Source organism: Cnephaeus nilssonii (assembly GCF_951640355.1).
Source record: "Cnephaeus nilssonii genome assembly, chromosome: 9".
NCBI classification, from domain to species: Eukaryota; Metazoa; Chordata; class Mammalia; order Chiroptera; family Vespertilionidae; genus Cnephaeus; species Cnephaeus nilssonii.
Genome location: NC_137080.1, coordinates 51,805,304 through 51,825,184, shown reverse-complemented (window position 1 = coordinate 51,825,184; position 19,881 = coordinate 51,805,304). Strand labels below are relative to the sequence as shown.

General features: G+C 46.7%; 1 protein-coding gene across 5 annotated transcripts in view; it reads right to left on the bottom strand.

The window, feature by feature from the left end:
• The window catches only part of BACH2 (BTB domain and CNC homolog 2), a 332,743-nt gene that overhangs the window by 15,652 nt on the left and 297,210 nt on the right, over positions 1 to 19,881 (bottom strand). For 4 of the 5 annotated variants that reach the window (XM_079779974.1, XM_079779973.1, XM_079779972.1 and 1 more), the window contains one exon: positions 2,569 to 4,158. In XM_079779974.1, coding sequence (XP_079636100.1) covers positions 2,569 to 4,158 — 1,590 coding nt within the window. The remainder of the gene's footprint in view (positions 1 to 2,568; positions 4,159 to 19,881) is intronic. The other variant, XM_079779976.1, reaches the window with a different exon arrangement.

Below are 19,881 nucleotides of genomic sequence, written 5' to 3'. Positions count from 1 at the left end.
TCATTAGAAAGGATGAGAGAGGTCAACACTGATGAGATGAGAGAGTTAACAGGGCAGATCTAGAACATGTTAAAGTAGGCTAACACCTCTTTTGCTCCTCAGAGTTGAGCTGCAGTACTGGACAGGCTGAGGTGAGAACTCTTTCTGGCTTCTGACTCTGATCTCTCCTAAGGAGAGAAGTTACTTGGAAGAGAAGTTACCTGCACCTTACACAAGAGCAAACTGGGGCAGAATCAGCCCAGTACATGTTGGATTCTTCTGGATCAGTGCAGGGAAATGAGTTATGATTCACGTTGTAAAGGATTTGCCTTCAATGTTATTACAGGGCACCACACTCCCACCTGGGTCAAAGGAACTCCCGTAAGCAAGTTATGAACTCAAAGATGAGCATGATGTTGAGTCCCTGAAACAGTTCTTGGAAAACCTAATCTCCTCTACTCTAGGAAAACTAACACGTCAGACTGGGAAGAACCTTAGCTTTCCTGTACCGATCCTGTCCTAAATGTACTACCAAGAGGGGCGAAGTATGATTTCTCAAATGGCACAGAACTTTGGTAAATGTCACTTCTTCCACTGTTTAGGTATGCAAAAAACCCCAATTAAAAATAAGTAAAAATAAAGTATTTCTTAAAGCAGTGGTATTTTTCAAGGGGAGACTAGTCCTGTTCATGACTGTTTTTATAGGTTGAATGAATCCTCCTTTAAACGGATTCATGTAGAACTGACAAGCTCTAAGGCAGACGACAGATATGGCCCAAACATAAGGAAAACCATGGGCTCTTGTTGGTGGCATTTAGTTCCAAGAAGTGGCTTTCAGCTCTCTTTTGAGATAGTGGAGAAACCACGGAGCTTTATCTGAAACTGACAGTTCCCTGAGCACGTGGAAATGTCATAAAAACACAGCCCGTTTAGTGTAACGGCAGGCTCCTCTTGAGGGAGGGGCAAAAAACAAAGTTTTGGAGGCTCATTGTTTTTTGGCGAGATTAAACCACTATGTGGACGAGCCAGACCCCGTGACGAGGCCTCTGCATCAGGGGCGCTTACGGAAAGCTTCCGGGGAAAAGACGACAACCTCACAGAAGTGATCGGAGGGAAAGAAGTGAGTGAGGGGAGAGAGGGCACAACCTCTGGCTGTTCTCACAAGACTTCCGTCCTCTCAGGCTAGAGACACAGACATGCCTCTGGCTGGGCACAAGCCCCCACCCAAACCTTAGGGGATATGGTATAGTTGAGTAGATATAGTTCCCATTCAAATGTCCTTTAACTCAATTAAAGCCTGTCTTTCTCCTTTTTTTTTTGCCAGGCAAAACGAACAGAGGGCTATCCAGCAAAACAAGGCAGTGACCACAGGTTATTTCTGCAGTTGGCACCGAGGGCTTTGGAATCTATTTTCAAAACATGTCCGAACTAAAGCCTCGGGCGCTTCTCGCCAATCTGGCAGAGACAGCACGTGGCTCTGTGAAAAGCCACCTCACCCGTGTGGCATTTCCGCTGCCTAGTTGGGTTAGCATCCCTGCCTTACTAGGGGCTGACATCCAGGGAGCGCAGGCCTCCTGAGGACCACGCTTCGTCTCCTTCTGTGTTTTTTGAATAAGCAGCTCTGAAGAGGGACTTCTCACTAGATTCGCTCCCTCTAGCTCCAGAGGCAGGTCTGAGACACAGGTGGCATTCTCAGGTTGGTTCCTTGTCAACCGGTTAGGCAGTGCCCAATTGTGGCACAGACTCCCACCTATCTTCCCAGGGGCCTCTGAGGTTATGGGGGAAGGGGAAACATATGGGGTGTCTGTGTTTTCTCTCCTGAGCCACGTGAGTCTCGTTGACGATGTGGCTGGTGTTGCTCCCGCTCCCTCTCCCAGCATTGGTGAGACATGGATGGAGCCTGGCAACTTTTATCTACAAAGCACTTTGCTTTCAGAGTGGACAGAAACTGGCACTCAACCCCACTGCTCCCCCAAATAACTTCTCACCATTTGTGGGGAGCCTGGGAAGTGGTATGTGATTAAGTGACGTGTGACTGATTACAGTGCTTCTGCCAATGACCCTGAGCCCAGAAGGGATGGGGAGCTGTCCATCTGCAGCGTTATGGACACGGGATGGCCCCAGGGTCTTCTGCTGATAAGGAAAACTTAAAGGGTGCTAGAAAAGCACTTGTTTAGTGTGGGTCTATCTAGTTTTAATTGTTTTTTTAAAGTGTTTCTGTACTTCACACTGAAGGGGGTGAGGAGCAAGGACGAAGGCGATGGGTACAGCATCCTTTCAGAGCAGATGGAGAAGGAGCAAGGGAGGTCGGAAGTACCCCGGCATGCTTTCATGCTTTGTTTCAATAAGCAGTTTGCATCTGCTAGTTGGCTATTAAATCTAGATAAATTTCAAGCGCTTTCTAGGACAAAAGTGATTAATTTGGAATCAGTTTGAACCATGCATGAAAGGGGAAGGCAGTCCCTTTACCGTAACCTTTACTCTTGGCAAATAAGAACACTCTGTGAGTGGTGGGGAGGAGGGCAGGGAGAGTCCAGATAAAGGACTGAGAGAGTGGATGACATGCTTGAATTTAGGCGGGTTCCCTACCTCCTGGCCCCTGTCCTGCACAGGACACGACTCACTGTCTGCTTCCGAGAACGATCCGGATTCGTCACTGGAGTTGGTTCCGTAAGACTGCTCACATTTAATTTGGGGTCGGACTTGGTTGTACATTCCATCTCCCATCAGGCCTGGTTCCTGATGTTCTGTGGCAAGGAATCTGGCTCCCTGGGAACAGGGTGAGGAGGAGAACTCACAGAGAGGGAGGCTGCAGGGCGAGCCCCCGCTCCCGTCCTCCGCGTAGGAATAGGAGGAGCACGAACTGGAAGTCCTGGTCCTGGTCTCCAAGGGGGGCGAGCGAGGGCAGACCTTGATTGGCACCGGGCAGCTAGTGTTGGGCCGCATCCTTCCTGGCAAGTGGTCGGCCATCAGCCCACCGTGGGGGTAGGCCTGCGAGCTGGGGAGGGACTGGCCAGCCCCCACCCACAGACCCTTTGGCACCGGCTCGGAGAGGTCTTTGTCCAAACTGCTTACCCCAGAATACGAATGCACCGAAGTGCTCACTTGGTCACAAGCGCTCGAGGAGAAGATGACACTTCTCCGGTCCAGCTCTCCTTCCTGCTTACAGAGAGCCTCCACCCCAGGGCCCTTGAGGGGCGACCCCATCGGGAGGCCGGACGCATCCTTCGGGCCCACGTGGGCCTGTCCATAGTTCCCCGCGAAGGGGGCGTAGTCAGTTTTAAGGTCACCCTGAGTGATGCCCTTGTCGAAAGGGCACGCGGAACTCCTGGCAAAGTGCTGCTGAGACGTGCTGGGCAAGCCAGACAGCTCCGCACTTTTTGTTACGCTGAACAGAGACCTCAGGCAGGAGGGCGAGGCCAGGGTCCTGGACCTCTCCGGGCAGGCGGCGCCCGAGGGGGGCGCGGGCGCGGGGCTGGGCTGCTTCCGGTCCATTTCCACATCCCCGGCTCGGTCCTTGACCTCAGGCTCATCCCCGGACAGGCAGAGCGTGATGCTCTCCTCCTCGTTCTCCTCGCTGGGCGGCTCACTTTTGATCTGCCCCACGGCGAGCCCGGGCTGGAGGCTGTGGCCAGAGCTGTCTTCGCTGAATGTGCTTGCAAAACCTGAGGTACTGTGCGACGATGCATTGTAGACATTCTTGGTACATGCAAGCTGGTATTTCTTGTACCGCGGGTACTGCGTCAACGCGTCCTTTTCGGAGCTCCCCTTGGTGTCCGCGGGCCCGTCGGACTCGGGCACCAGCAAAGCCTCTTCCTTCGGTGCTCCCGGGACGGCCGCGGCCTCGAAGCTGACGGGGTGGGGAAGCGTCTGGTCCCTGGGGCAGGCCACCTTGGCCGTCTCCGACTCCATCGTCTCCTCCTCCTCCTCCTCCTCCTCTCCCGCGGAGTTCTCATGGTCGTCGCGGGGGCGCGGGCAGGCCGTGTCCTTGCGGCACACGAACAGGCCGTCCTCGCTGTTCAGGAGCTGGGTCTGCAGGAAGCTGAAGCAGGAGTCCTCCAGGTTGTGCATGCGCAGGAACTCGGCGCAGCGGATGACCTCGCGGATGTTCTCCCTGCTGAGCAGCAGCTTGGCGGTGTAGGCGAACTGCAACAGCGGCCCGAAGCCCCTGGCCGTGACCTGCAACACAAACAGGGAGAAGGGCCGTGAAGTCGCCGTCAGCACCGCCATTGTCCCGAACCCCTCAGCTGAAGCAAGATAACCAGACAGGGCTAATGTCCCAGAACAAAGACTGCAAAGGAGCAGTTAATCTGTCCCGGGTCAGCAGGGATTCCGCGGCCGGTCATGAGCGGCCTGCCTCGCGCATGCGGCTGCTCGGTTTCATCAGCGGCGCGGAGAACTGAAGGTCACCAGGGTCAAGTGGCTGCACCGGACGACAACGGGTGCCGTGTTTACACTAATGAAATACCCTGGCGAGGATGCACGGTGACAGTGGGACGCCCGTTAATGTCCCCCCCAGTCGGCCCCGTTGAGAGCCCTTCTCCATCAGGAGCGCGCTGACACACTTGTGGCCGCTGCCCGGAGCGTTCTGGTTTGCTTGTGAACCGCACAACCGGTAGGGTGGCCCTGTTCAAAACCGAAAGCCTGTAGGGTTTCAAAATCGTCTCTCCGCACAAGTTAACGGGAGACATGAAAAGCGACTCCCATTTGGCTCATGCATCATGGCTTCTAGTTGGGACTTCTCAGTCATCACGTCATACCCGATCTTACAATGACACGGGAGGCGATGACAATCCAAAGCAGTGTTCTCCGCAGGAAATGAACTCCCAGCCCGCAAAGAATGGGGGTACAGAACTAAACCAACGGGCTGCCATCGGAAAGGCTGGAGCTGCTGAGTGGCACAGGACAGGGGCTGGTCCTTCCCCAATTATCAGCAGCAGCTTTGCCACACAGCTGTCTTTCCTGGTAAACCAGGGGCTGAGCCTGCTGTCAGGTGCTGCTCATCCACTGTATTTTACACAGATTGAAAATGTGCTATTTATGCACATACACAGAAAATAACTTAGATAATTAGAAATACATTGCCCAAGGCCAATTGTTTTTTCTTTTTTTTTCTTTTCTCCTGATGGAAGTGGATTAAACTTGCTGGTATTTGGGGCAGGCTTCCTTACCCTCTATGCAAAACCAGGCATCCTTGAGGTTCTTGCAAGCACTGCTGACCCCATTGGGAGGGGCAGCAGTCTACAACTTGAGATGTACAAATCAGGTAAGAGAAGCCATTGTACAAGTGAAATATCTGCTAGGGGAAAAGGCGGAGAGCAAGAGGAACTGGCAAGCTTTGTGGCCGACTTCCACATGTATTAAATTCACCACAGCACACAGAGCCAAAACTCTTATGAGGACTTATGTCTGCTGTTCACGATTCAACTCGGACATCAGCTCCTCTGGGAGCCCTCTCCAAACTCCTAGACAGAAGGAATGACACACCCTCTCAGCCCCACAGCCAGAGTGAGGCAATGTGGACCCTCCAGGGCAGCTCTGGTTTTATGTCGCTGCATTCTTTCCCGTAAGGGAAATTTCTTAGATACAGAACTGAATGGGATTTTAATCATTAAGAATTTTGAAGGACTTTAAATAAAATTCCAAATAAAAAATTCTCTGTCAGATAATGAGTCCTGAGATATCTGGTTAAAAAAGAAATACAACAAAAACCATGACAGCCCCACATTAGAGTTTTACAAGGAAATCATTGCCATCTCAGTTCTGTTATACTTAACTAGTGACCTGGTGCACGAAATTTGTGCACATTAAAAGGGGATTAATTAGAGGAAATAATTTAATATTGCTATTTGCCCTTTCTCTATAATAGAAGTGTCAGAGATGAAAGAAAATTAGTAAAATGTATATGAAAACCTTCCTCCTGTCGGAGTCTGGGGCTCACCACAGGACCCAGAGTCAAGTCCCCGCCCACCCACATGCACCTCAAAATCACAAGAGACCCAGACCCGGCCGGCTCCCCCGCCCCGCATTGGGCTAGATCCACCCCGGCCAGTCCCACCCTTGTCAAGCCCTGCTGGGCAGGGGGCACAGCCTCAGGTCCCCTGGCCCAGCACAGCCTCAGGTCCCCTGGCCCAGCCTCAGGTCCCCTGGCGCAGCCTCAGGTCCCCTGTCAAGCCCTGCTGGGTGGGGGCACAGCCTGAGTTCCCCCGACCCAGCACTGGGGGGTGCACCTTGAGGTCCCCCGTCAAGCCCTGCTGGGTGGGGGGCGTGGCCTGAGGTCCCCTGTCAAGCCCTGCCGGGTAGGGGGAGGGCATAGCCTCAGGTCCCTGCTGATTGCTTGTTAAGGCTCCTTATGGGAACTTGGCCTCAGCTGTGGGTGCAGCCATCTTTGTGGTGGAGTGATGGTCAATTAGCATATTCCCTCTGTATTAGATAGGATTGGGTCTGTTTCTACCATTAGACAGCAAGGTCCTTCAGATCATGGATTGTTTCATTTCTCATTGTAACTCTGCATCTAACTAGGGTCTCCCTAACATGATAGATGCCTGAGAAAACTTGCATATTATTGAGTATGTCATAAGTCTAAGTGTGCCTGTAAGATACAACTACAGAAGCTGACAACACTGCTTGGTAAGTGTTGTCTCAAATTATGTTTGGGCAAGGCATCGAGTAAACCAACATACCAACCCTAACCAATGCACGCAGGCCAGGCAACAGTCCTCGTTTGTCCAGTCCCCTAGAACTAGTATTAAAAAGGAGCTCATCTAACCTACAGTTTTGTGGTCTACCAAGCTGACATCATATTACAACAAATGTAATACTGTCCTATTGCCATTTCTCTTAGGAACCTTTAAAAGGGATGCAAGAAAAGAAGTGTGTATTTGTAAGTAACCAAAGACGGCAACGAGAATGTCACACGGCCAGTTCCTCATTGTAACACAGCTCCACCACAAAGAGAGGAAAGGCAGAATCAAGGCAGGGGTGACCCTCCGTAAGTAAGCATCTCTGCTCTGCTCCTAGGCAATCTGCCAGAGGCTGCGTGGATAATGCACATTTTTAGTTTTGGCAGATGTGCTCACTATACGGGAAATGGGGAAAACTCAACTCAATGCTATTTATGTTTTCTATACAGACCGCCTCATACTCTCATTCTCATCACCATCTCTCTTGGAGCTGGAAAAAGCTTCCCCACTCCGGGAAGAGCTGATGCTTCAACGTGTGAGTTGGACGAGGATGCCAGTGAGCACAGCCTCCACATCCCAAACCAAATCACCAATGCTTTTAGACTTAGGAGAATGATGAGCTTGAAGTGATCGTCAGATGGTCATGAAAGATTCATGAATAAAAACAGGGGTATACACTGTCCTCCAAGCTCAAGGTCAGGGGAAATGGTGCCCTCACCATGCAATTTCAAGAGTTAGTCCATAACTAGCTCTTCTCCCACATGGGTTTAATCCTGCTTTGTCATATTCAGTTGCTCAGCTTCTGTGTGCGGGCTCTGTCTAGTGAGTCAAAGTTCTCATTCATCAAGCATCTCCTGGGGCCCACAACTGTGCTAGCTGGTTTCTGTAATGCCCTGCAAGGAGGGCATGATTGCCTTTTAAAAATGTTTTTATTGATTTCAGAGAAAGGAAGGGAGAAGGAGAGAGTTATAGAAACGTCCATGAGAAACATCGACATCCCCTTGTGCATGCCCCCTACTGGGGATCAAGCCTGCAATCTGGGCATGTGCCCTGACCAGGAATCGAACAAGCAGCCTACTGATGCATGGAATGACATTCAACCAAGTGAGCCACACTGGCTGGGCTGCCTTGTTTTGTAGTCAAAGAAACTGAGAAAGAGGTGAGGGAATTCATCCAAGGTCATAGAGCTGGGATTCCAATCCTAGAGCCGTGAGGAATGGATAAGAACAAGACCTAGACATATGCTCATGAAATCTACAATTCAGCTTTGTAGAAGAGGTATTAAAACAATGAAAAGTTAACTATTGAGTCACAATGTAAGTCAATGATGGAAGGGTTCTCACAAAATACCATAATTAATTGTCAACTGAGAAATCCAGAGCAGCTTCAGGAGAAGAGGAAACTACTGAGAGGGAATCCCGTGAACACTGGTGAGCAGGACAACCTGGAGTGCAATGAATTCCCGCTGTCTATGTCTGCTTTGGGTCACGGCTTGCTTTGATACAACGGGTACCTTCTGAATTGCCACAGGTGTCCCTCCCAGGAACCCATCTCTGGTGCACCTGGGCCAGCTGTAACACCTCCAAGTGCACAAAACAGAAAGCAAGTGCCCCTCACACCTGCAGCCAGAGGCTTTCTAAGTATTGGTTTAGCTCCATCTTGAGTAGGTTACACTATCTTCCCATTTTTAGGACTCATTAAACTCACCACTTATATTCATAAAGCAAATGTGAAGCCATAAGCTATATGTTTATGAAACTGTGACTACAAGTCAGCCTTGTTATTTACTTTCTATTTTTTTTTTAACAAGCAAGGCTCTGATAATGGGAAAAAATAAGAAGGGATGGGTGGTGGAGAATCTTCCACAAAACTAACGACCCATAAAAATGTTATTTAAAAAGGTAATGATCAGGAAGTTAAAGTGGAATGAAGTGGACTAGAAATAGCACACTAGTTTTATCTCACTGATGTTAATGGACTGTGTTCCACTGTTCTAAGGGAAGCAGACGTATCTAGGCTAAAATTCACTAGTCAGGAATGGCCTTACAGGCATGATAAACAAATGCGAAATACAGTATTAGTGACAACTTGGGAGAACAGTCTTGCATTTTGAATGGAATGTGTTGAAGAGTATTTTTTCTTAAATAAATAACTACCTGGTTCCATACTGTGCTCTAGATGAGGCTGAATCACACACTTGAGGTAGAAAGGAGTGTGCATGGGGGGCTAAGACCTAGGAGAGGTCTTGGTTGCTCCCAAGGAGGCAATGCCCTCATCTGGGAGTCGGCATACACAAGGCAAGTGGCACTGACCTTCAGGTTTCAGGCCTGCAAGAAATCAGGTCAGACTGCCGAAGTCATGCATGATGGGGTGAGTCCACATGCTGCTAATGTGTTGAAAATTTGACTCAGTGAAATGATGACCCTAATCCTGTATTCCCCTGGGCTGTCAAGTATCATCTCTACGCTGTTGATGGAAGGAAGATGAACTGATGAAAACTGAACTGGCAGGGGGCACGTTTGGGTGCTGTTGGCAGAGCTGGGGCACTCATTCTCAGGAGGTGCCCAGTTTGCTGCTGGACAGAGCTTATGAAAGGGAACTTCTAAGTCTCATCTTTCTGGACTATTCAGAGATCAGGCATTGGGAATTTTTATGATACTTGGAACAGCATTCCCTTCTTAAGCCATGTGATTAAGATCTCCTCAGTTGGTTCCGGCAGTGTAAACACACGGCTGTAGCATTGAGCCATCTGTAGACGGCTGATCCGACAAATCAGGAGATCTGGTGGCTGCTCCCAGGAGAGAGGGGGCACACTCAAGGTCCCTTAATTACATCCTTACACGACGGAGAACCTTTTACCCTCAGCAATACCATGCACATTCCCTGATGAAGCTGGATTTCTCCTACACTGGCTTATTATTATTATTATTATTATTATTATTATTAATTTCAGAGAGGAAGCGGGAGGGAGTGAGAGAAACATCAATCGGCTGTCTCCTGCACCCTCCCCACTGGGGATTGAGCCTGAAACCTGGGCATGTGCCCTGATCAGGAATCGAACTGTGACTTCCTGGTTCATAAGTCGACGCTCAACCACTGAGCCACACAAGACAGGTACTGGTGGGCTTTTGAAAACACTGTGGCCACTGACCTCCCCTCTCGGTTGAGTTCTGCACAGCAAGGCACTTGTGAAATAAAGAAAACAACACTGGTGACAACTCACTCTTCCTCCCCACCCCAACACTGCACTGCATCCCACTCTGTAGGATGAAGACTGAATTAGCAATGAGCTGTCACTTCTAATCTGAATTTCCTATAATTCATATCCATATTATCACACTTATCTCCCCAAAGCAGCAAGCTATACAAGCATACTATGCTCAGGACATATTGGCTAAATTAATTTAATTATTTCAACAAAGCTCTTGGTCATTTAGTTACTATTTTTCGCTTACTCATCCAGTCATTTATCAACCATGTATCAGGCACTCACTGTGCACTGTGTGAGGTCTGGGGAACCAGCTTTCTTAGATTCAAATTCCAGGCCTACTGTGTACCAGCTGTGTAACTTGGGCTGGTTACTTAACCTTTCTGTGCTTAAGGTTCTCCGACTATAAGACAGGGACACCAGTGTTGCCTGCCTTGTAGTAAAACCTTTGGAACAGGGTCTGGCATTGAGCGGCAACTATTACTACAGCTGTTGTTACAAAGAAGACTGAAGTATATTCTCTTTCTCCAAGGAGCTAAGAGGGTGACCAGGGAGACAAACGTTCAATACAAATGTCTACAATGGAACCTGAGTGTGTTACAGGTATTTGCAGGGTACTAAGGAAGGAAGTGCTGGGGGTATCAGCGTAACTACTAGAGGTATCAGTGTAAGTCTTCCTAGAGGAGTTGACCTTTGCCCTGAATCTTGAAGGCTGAGTTGAAGTTCATCAGAAAAAGTTGAAGAAAGTCATGGCTGCTCCTTCATTTCCTTCAGGCTCTTCCTCAAATGCAGCTTTCTCAGTGAGGCCTCTCCTGGGCCTCTGTTCACAAGTGCCCTCCTCTGCCCTAACACCAAGACAGGCTACGAAGTGAACATATGTGTTGTTCAGAGACTATTACGAATTTCAAGATGATGACAGCAGAACCTTAAATCAAGTACTGGATCCTTCTGAACACAGGTCCCTGTGCAATTGCGCACACACACACACACACACACACACACACACACTACCTATTCCCTGCAGTTGAAACCGGTTTCCTGATTTCAGTGGGGGTGATGGCATCCTAGGGTGGAGGTCAAACAGTGGAACTCTACTAGTATTTGAGTTAAACCCCAAAGGGTAGCTGGCATGCTATTGTGATCACAGTGTTGGTCGGTGGTGACTGGCAGGATCATGGGTATCTTGAACTGAAATACATGATATTTCTTTTTTTTTATTAGTTCAAAAAAAGAAAACCAGGTAGGTTAAGCAAACAATGACCTGACCTGAGTCCCCATTATCAAGAGGCATGATCTGAGACTCCCCGAAATTAATTCCTAGGATTATTGTAGGATGGACCCTACAATAACTCACACTTTCCCTATAATTTCTCCTGGCTCAAGGGTTTGCAGAATGTACATCTTGTAGGTCCTCCTAAATCGGGAAATACAAACTTCTTTTAAAATAAAATAAAAAAACTTTAAAATCATTCCAAAATTGTTTAGGTCAGAACCAAATCCATCCATCTGATCTATGTACTAAAATAGCATTATTTTAATACAAACAGGAAAATCTAAGTAGCTGTGACCAACTACTAACTTTAACATCTGACAATATAAACTCATAAACTGCTTCTTTACTATTTATTGTCTCTCTGCCTCATGTCCATTCTTATCATGTTCCCTCTTGTAATGCTGAGGCTGGGAGTTTATAAACTGGGGTTCCCTGGCTCCTTGTTACTGGACTCTGCCAATAGGGGGCACTGGTGGGAGATCAGAAGGTGGGAGGAAAGCAGAAGCTATGCCAAGGTTTCTTCAGTTTCCTTCTTTCTTTCTTTCCTTCCTCAGTGGTGTGTGTGGAAGAGGCTGCTCCGGACCTCCGCTGGAGTGCCTGGAAGGGGCCGTTTCCTCCACAGATGCAGCTCCTGAGGCATCGGCCCCTCCTCCGCGCTCACAGGTCCCTTTTGTGCCCTCCTGCCCTAGCAGGGGTAGCTGCTTCCTGCAGTCATTAATCACTGGGTTAATTCTCCTTCCCCTTTCTGTCCTTCCCGTTTCCCAACACCTGTGTAACCAATTCCCTGTTTTATATCCCCTCGGTTTGAAACACCTGGCATGGTTTCTGTTTCCCTGACTCAATCCTCATCCATTTTTCAATCGAGGAAGTCAAAAAAGGTGAAGCCCAGAAAGCCCAGAAAGGTGACGGGAGTTTCCCAAAGTCACACGGCTGGTCAGCCAGGGCTCAACTCCAGTCTCCTGACTGCAGAGGTCAACTGCCATGCCCCCTTCCTATCTGTTGCTGCTTCTCTGAACTGAACCAGGAAAGAAATGTATTTCCTATGGAAAGACGTTATTGTGAGTTTTATGACACCCTCTAAAATATTCAGGTTTTTTTCCTTTCAAATATTCAGTTTTATATCGCTCCATCCAAAGGAGGCTGGTCAACTGGAAGTGGTCCTTCCGTGGCTATGAAGAAGGGTGAATCTCACACTTGATTCTCGTGCCTTGTTAAACTTTGGTCTGTGAGGTAGTGGCACTTATTTTATTTCCCGCAGTGACTTGTTGCAAGAAACATTAATCTCTACTGTTTCATGCCTGGTCCTCTCTCTTGGGAATGTATGAGCATTGTGATCAAAAAGTAAAAAGACACTTAAAAATTCTTTTGTAGTTTTAACAGATTTTAAAAAATTATTTACATTCTTCAGAATCAGTGCCTAGATTTCTCTTAAAAAATGAAGATAATTGCTAAGTCCCTCTGTTGCCCTGTAAACCCTAGGAAGCGTTTTTATCACATATAAATTTGGTAGATTAGCAGGATCAGCTCAGCATCAGTCCTAGAATCTGGATGACATGAAAGCCGAAATGTGTTTCTCCATGGGGAGCCTTGGCACCAAAGCTTTGTTCCAAAGTAGAAAAGCAGCCTGATAAAGCTGATGTTGAGAGGGAACGGCATGCGTCCCCCACCTGTGTCAGTCAGCTCAGAATCACCTGCTCCACAGGTATATACACTGAGTGGCCAGATTATTATGATCTCTGAATGCATAATAATCTGTGTGTGTGTGTGTACATATACATATATACATATACATATACATATACATACATACATATATATATATATATATATATATATATATATATATATATATATATATGAGGCCCGGTGCATGAATTCGTGCATGGGTAGGGTCCGGCCAGCCTGGCCAGGGCGAGGGGACATGGGCGGTTGGCCAGACTGCCTGCTGGTTGAACTCCTGGTTGAGGGGACAATTTGCATATTAGCCTTTTATTATATAGAATATACACTGAGTGGCCAGATTATTATGCGTTCAGAGATCATAATAATCTGGCCACTCAGTGTATATCTGATTGTCACAGGGTGGATGAGAACAGAGAAGGGGAAGCAAACATTCACTGTCTTTCCTGAGAATTAGCAATACCTTGACCCCGTGGGACCTTCATTTCACCACCCCCTCATCTCAACTCCTTCATCTGTGGCCTTAATTACTTTCTCATTCATGTATATATAGTTACATTTCCCAGGGAAGTGACAGGCAAAAGTTACATATGATACAAATATAAGGTACTGTTTTCATATTTATGTTAAAAGCATATAATAAAATAGAAAAATCTCCCTTCTGAAACATTATATAATGAACTTCATGGAATAATTTTTGAAAACTCAATTTCGGTATAAGTGTAGATCCTAAAATAGGTATAAGATGGTAGTAACTTTTTACCTTTTTCAGTGTAAAATGAAAGTGAAAAGCATCCCACTCACCAGCCAGAAAGTAGTAAAACCTGCATCTAAGTTTACAGTTTCATTTGAAAAACTGCCTCCAACAGAAAACTATTTTTAACATGATTTAAAAAATTACCTAATTTCCATTTTAAATGACCCTCTCCCCATTCAGGAAATCAGTGGTCTTCGTAGACCAGAATTTCTTTGAGTCAAGGTTTGACTTTACCTCATCAATCCCTCTAGTCATTTCAAACCCACCATCAACTACTTGATCTTCAACCAGAAACACAAAATATTTTTTAAGGTTTCTAGTGATGAGAAGTTTAGTCCCTCGTCAGAGCCTTCTAATGGCTCTTCTCTCAAGCCAAAAATTCCCACTCCTGACACCGAAGTACCCTCCTCTGAACCGTTTTGAGTTTGACTATACCCCCTGCAGAGTATCTGGACTGAGTGAATGCTCCATCATTGGTATAAAGGACAGAACCATCACCTCCCTGAGTTTAGATCCTATTTTCTATGAATACCAACAAAGATTTTTTAATTGTCACTTAATATTTACTAGAGGCCCGCTGCACAAAATTTGTGCACCGGGGTGGGGGTGGGGGGGGGCGCGGCGGTGTGTGTGTGTGTGTGTGTCCCTCAGCCCAGCCTGGGACATCTCTCTCACAATCCAGGACTGCTGGCTCCCAACTGCTCACTTGCCTGCCTGCCTGATTGCCTCTTAACTGCTCCCCTGCCAGCCTGATTGCCCCTAACTGCCCTCCCCTGCTGGCCTGGTCACCCCTAACTGTCCTCCCCTGCAGGCCTGGTTGCCCCAAACTGCCCTCCCCTGCTGGCCCGGTCACCCCTAACTGCCCTCCCTTTCCAGCCTGGTCGCTCCTAACTGCCCTCCCCTGCAGGCCTGGTCACCCCTAACTGCCCTCCCCTGCTGGCCTGGTCGTCCCCAACTGCCCTCCCCTGCAGGCCTGGTCCCCCCTCAACTGCCCTCCCCTGCAGGCCTGGGTCCCCCCCAACTGTCCTACCCTGCAGGCCTGATTTCCCCCAACTGCACTCCCTTGCAGGCCTGGTCCCTCCCAACTGCCCTCACCTGCTGCCCTGATTGCCCACAACTGCCCTCCCCTGCTGGCCATCTTGTGGCGGCCATCTTGTGTCCACATGGGGGCGGCCATCTTTGACCACACGGGGGCGGCCATCTTGTGTGTTGGAGTGATGGTCAATTTGCATATTACCTCTTTATTATATAGGATGGTGTTGTCAATTAAAACCTGAGCTTTTTTTTCAGTATGTGCTACTGATAAGCCACGTGTCCATCATAATCTTGCAAAATTGATTTTTTGACCCAAGAGTATATAGTTGTCTAGATATTTAGATTATGCAAGTTGCTCTTCAGTCACACTTTGAAGATTCACTTTCTTCCTTGTTTTTGAAAGAACTACTAGTATGATACCCTTTTCTGGTCTATAGACTTCTGATGCTTTCCTGGACTCCACAATTCCTCAAAGAAACTGACCATAACAAATTGTGCCATAATCATATCTAATTTTCCCCTGTAGTTTAGGAGTTTTACTTCATACAGACTGCGAGCTTAGATGTTTTCATATTGTTCAGCTACCTGGGGTTTCCATTTCTTTCTACAAGTTTTTCTCACTTTTCCATCTAATGAACATAGCTTCATGAGACTGGACTTGGCAACAACTTCTTGGATGTGGTACCAAAAGCATAGGCAACGAAAGCAAAAATAGACAAGTGGGACTACATCAAACTTAAAAACTTTTGTGCATCAAAGGACTCAACAGAGTGAAAAGGCAACTTATAGAATGGGAGAAAATATTTTCAAATCATTTATCTGATAAGAGGTTAATACCCAGAATATATAAAGAACTCCTACAACTCAATGATAAAAATATCAAATAACTTTAATAGATTTCTATGTTTCTCTAAAGAAGATATAAAGTATCCAACAAACATATGAAAGGGTGCTCAATATCATTAATCACTAGGAAAATGCGAATTAAATTCAACCAGAAACAAAACATTTTTTAAGGTTTCTAGTGATGAGAAGTTCAGTCCCTCATCAGAGCCTTCTGATCCAGAAAGTAGAATGGTGGTTACCAGGGATGACATCTCTTTTACAATGCTAGTACTTTTGTGAATTCCTTGTAGTCACTATTATTAGGAACAAAATAGCAATTCTACCCTTGAATTGTCCACCTTCTTGAAGGTGAAATTACCAATAAGGCAAATCAGTAACCACTCAGGTATTATATTAGTTGAAGAGAATTCTGGTAGCTATTCACACAGTTGAAGTTCTGCACCATGCCTCTCCTTTGCTCTAATTTTGTAAGTGGAAATAGGAACATGGAATCTGAAATGGCCCTCACCATATAACCCCAAATGAGCTCCTACACCAATAGCAATGCCCCTCTTTCTTCTCCTCTCCTTCTACTACTCTTCTGAGGGCCCCTGCCCTTATGCTTCTGGACTTGCTTATAGAGCTTGTGGACATACACTGCTGCTCTTCATTTCTCCTCATAGCCATATTTCAATGTGATATCCTTTTGCTCATCAGGTTACTTGAGTTACCTCAGAAATTCTACTTATTATCCTGGTGATAATCTCCAATTAATTTTTTTAAAATACATTTTTATTGATTTCAGAGAGAAAGGGAGAGGGAGAGAGAGATAGAAACATCAACGATGAAAGAGAATCATCAATCGGCTGCCTCCTGCACACCCCACACTAGGGATCGAGCCTGCAACCCAGGTATGTGCCCTTGACTAGGAATCAAACCATAACCTCCTGGTTCATAGGTCTATGCTCAACCATGCCCACGGGGCCAAATTAATTTTTTATTACTCCTGCTTCACACATTGTTGGATTGACATTGGAGACTAGAATTGCTTTTGTATTCCCCTTCTCCTTGGTTTATCCAATTATTTGCCAAATATTTCACACCTTCATATCACTGTCAAACCTGCTTGCTTCTATAATAATTGGTGTCATGAGTTTAGCAGGATATTCATCTCCCCCACCCCCCTTCTATTTAAATCACGGGCCTGTGCACTGTAGGTTCTCCATAACTATTAGTTGAACTGAATTGCACCAACCCTAGTAATGCCCACTGCAGCAGACAATTTGAATCCCTCTTTCACACGACAATCCATCACACATTTGAAGACATCTGTTGTGCCTGATTAGGGAAATTTTTTTTCTTCAAAAACCCAAGTTATATTTTCCATTGAAATAAAAACTGAAGGACTGACAGATCGCACACCTCTTATGAAAAATGTTATTTTCTTTTTGACCTCTGGAAGCAAGTGGGTTTACACTCCATGATTACTCCAGGAGCCAGGAGGACTCGGTGCCACAGGAGAGGACCCCTGGTCTGTAAGAGGGGAAGGTAATCCGACTCTGATTACTTGAGAAACTCTGCTGCCATTTCCCCCTTTCATTTGCAAAGCAGAAATAAATAGGGACATGCTGAGGAAATGTAGATAATACACTTGAAGGGCTTTCGAGGCACAAGCACTAAGATGTGCATCATCTCCTCCAGCAGCAGGCTTTCCTCTGCAGTGGAAGGGGGTGTTGCTGTGCCTTACACATGAACAAAGCTCCAGATTTCACCTTATAGACATGGTTTATACAACAGCAATAACAGTACCTCTACAGTCTCCTGCACTGAAATCCTTTACTAACCACCACATAACAGAAGCTGAGACTGGTTACCCAAGGCTGTCCAGTGAGTTGGGTGGGGTAAGTGCATATATGAAAATAAGACCAAAGGGACCATACACCTCTGATTTCTCCTCGTCTCTCCTATTTCCATAATGGGCTCTGCCCATGGGGAAGAGTTACTGCTGATACTATGCAAGCGCCATCTGTGCTCTGTGAGGATTTAAACAGCGGCCGACACAATACCCCCATATGTGCATTGGACAATGGCTGCCCTGAGCTGGGAACTAGCAGACAGGACATTAGGCTCTGTAGCCATTAGTGCTGCAGAAATTGTTATGATACAATACCCACACTCCTGGTTTGTCACTCAGCCACTGCCCCTTGAATCCTAATCTTTTCTATTTGTGATTCCTGTTGTCAAGGGAGGGGAAGAAGAGGGTGCCGATTCTATCCATCAGCATGGCCACGGCTACCGTTTGTGCCCAGGTCTCTCTGTCTCTTGTCCTGCAGCCTTCCACAGGCTTTCCTGCGACATTAGGGCTCTAGGCTGGCAATTGACATCACTGCGGACTGGGAACAGGCCTTGCTGAGAAGACCTCAGAGTGCTGGAGATGAAGGCAGCATTCTGTTTTCAACACGGTGTCATCTTTGGCAGCATTGCTGCTGAAGCTGGTGAGGCAGAAACGCCAAACAATGAGTTGTTGTGTCCAGTTTCTGTGCGGCTGAAACACACTTTTCACGCTAACTCAGAAGATGGTGATAAAAGGATACAAGTCACAGGTGCAGCCAGGCTGCACCCTGGAAGCTGTTCTGGTCTATTTTGAACGGTGGCTTGAACTGTTAAAAAAGACCTCTTTCCTTATAGCACCTAACTAAGAAAACACTGCAAATAAAGACACCCAAACATCCTGAAGGGAATCTTTGGTTTTTGACAAAGACCAAATCTTAAGAACACCAGGCATTCCTGTTCGGGATGAATTCGATTGAGAGTTCCTTTACGATGCCCGTTAAGGTAATGACAATGCCCAGGGGGGTTCCAGGGTGTTGATGGAATCTTAGTCACCGAGGTTGGATGTCAGAAACCTAACAAACCAAATGGAAAGCAAGCCCTCCCGCTTCCTTGCACCATTATAGCGGGACGTATTTGGCTCGTGGGAGGGAGGATCGCAGAACTCAGCCACAGCCACTTTCCAGAACGGTGTAGCTTTGAAACCTCAGCTGAGCTAGCAGGTGTCAGAACGCCATCGTCATTTCTTTCTTGAACAAGCGTAGGCGGCCAGGGCCCAAGAATCTCTAGGTAGAGTCATCCTTGAGGTAAAAGTACTAAGACTCAAAGCAAAAGGGAAAACTGTCACTTCTCTGCTCATGACCTCTCCTCTCGGTTGACACCACCTCTCCTCCCTCCTGCACCTTGATGATCTTTCCGGATCGTTGATCACAGGGAGGCTGGGGAGTCTTTGGGGGATGTTCCTGACATGGGCTGTGTTTCAAGCAGCAATTCCTTGCTTTAGAGAGCAAACTTAATTCTCTTCTCTCTGACCTCCCTGGTTTCCCCCAATGCACTCCTTTTTAGTCTCATCTTGTGATCCTCTTGAGCCAGACTGCCAGCTTCTCTCCTGCCTTCTAGCATTTGCTCAAGCTGTGCTTACGCCGGGATGCAATCTTCACTTTGCATCTCTGGTTCGAACTGTACCTGTCACACATGTGCCCAACAATGTGGAATGCCAGGGCCAGGGAAACCCTTGCAAAGGAGGTGGTAACTAAACTGGACTCCCACCCCCCCTGGACAGTAGCTGCTGCTCACAGACCACCAGTGTTAGCTTTTAATCACATGAGTGTTGTTTTGCTTTATTATCTGAATGTTGTGCCTGTCTTGATTAGAAATTCCTTCAAGTTAAGGACCAAGTCTTACAAACTTTCACGTGATATCTACATGTATTTTAATAAATTTGTTAAATAGTTGCATTGTAAAGAAGAGTTTGTTAGTTACTTTTAGAAGGCAATTCATATTACACATTTAAAAATAATTAACAGCCTGACCAGTGTGACTCAGTGGTTGAATGTTGACTTATGAACTAGGAGGTCACAGTTCCATTTCCTGTCAGGGCACATGCCCGGTTGTGGGCTCGATCCCCAGTGGGGAGTATGCAGGAGGCAGCCGATCACTGATTCTCTGTCATCATTGATGTTTCTATTTCTCTCTCCCTCTCCCTTCCTTTCTGAAATAAATTTAAAAAATATATTAAAAAATAAAAAGAATTACCAAAAGGTCACATTTTCACATCAACCTAATACTGTAGTACTAAAAAAAGATTAAACAATAGGAAATCATTAGGTCATAGAGAAGTGCTGGGGCCATGAATCCTTTTGTGTATATACCAGGTATCTTGCATAAAGAAAACACTACTAAATAACCAATCTAAAAATACTTACTTGAGCATTTGCTATGTCGGGTACTGAAGTGAATTTGAAAGAAGCAAAAAATATAGTTTTACCCTGGAGGAACTCACAATGTCTTATTCACAGTCAGAGAATAATTAAATTGCTGAGACTCCTGGTGCAACAGAAGACAGGGAAGAATGAGCGCATGGGTTGTCTGATAGCACTAAGCTTGAATC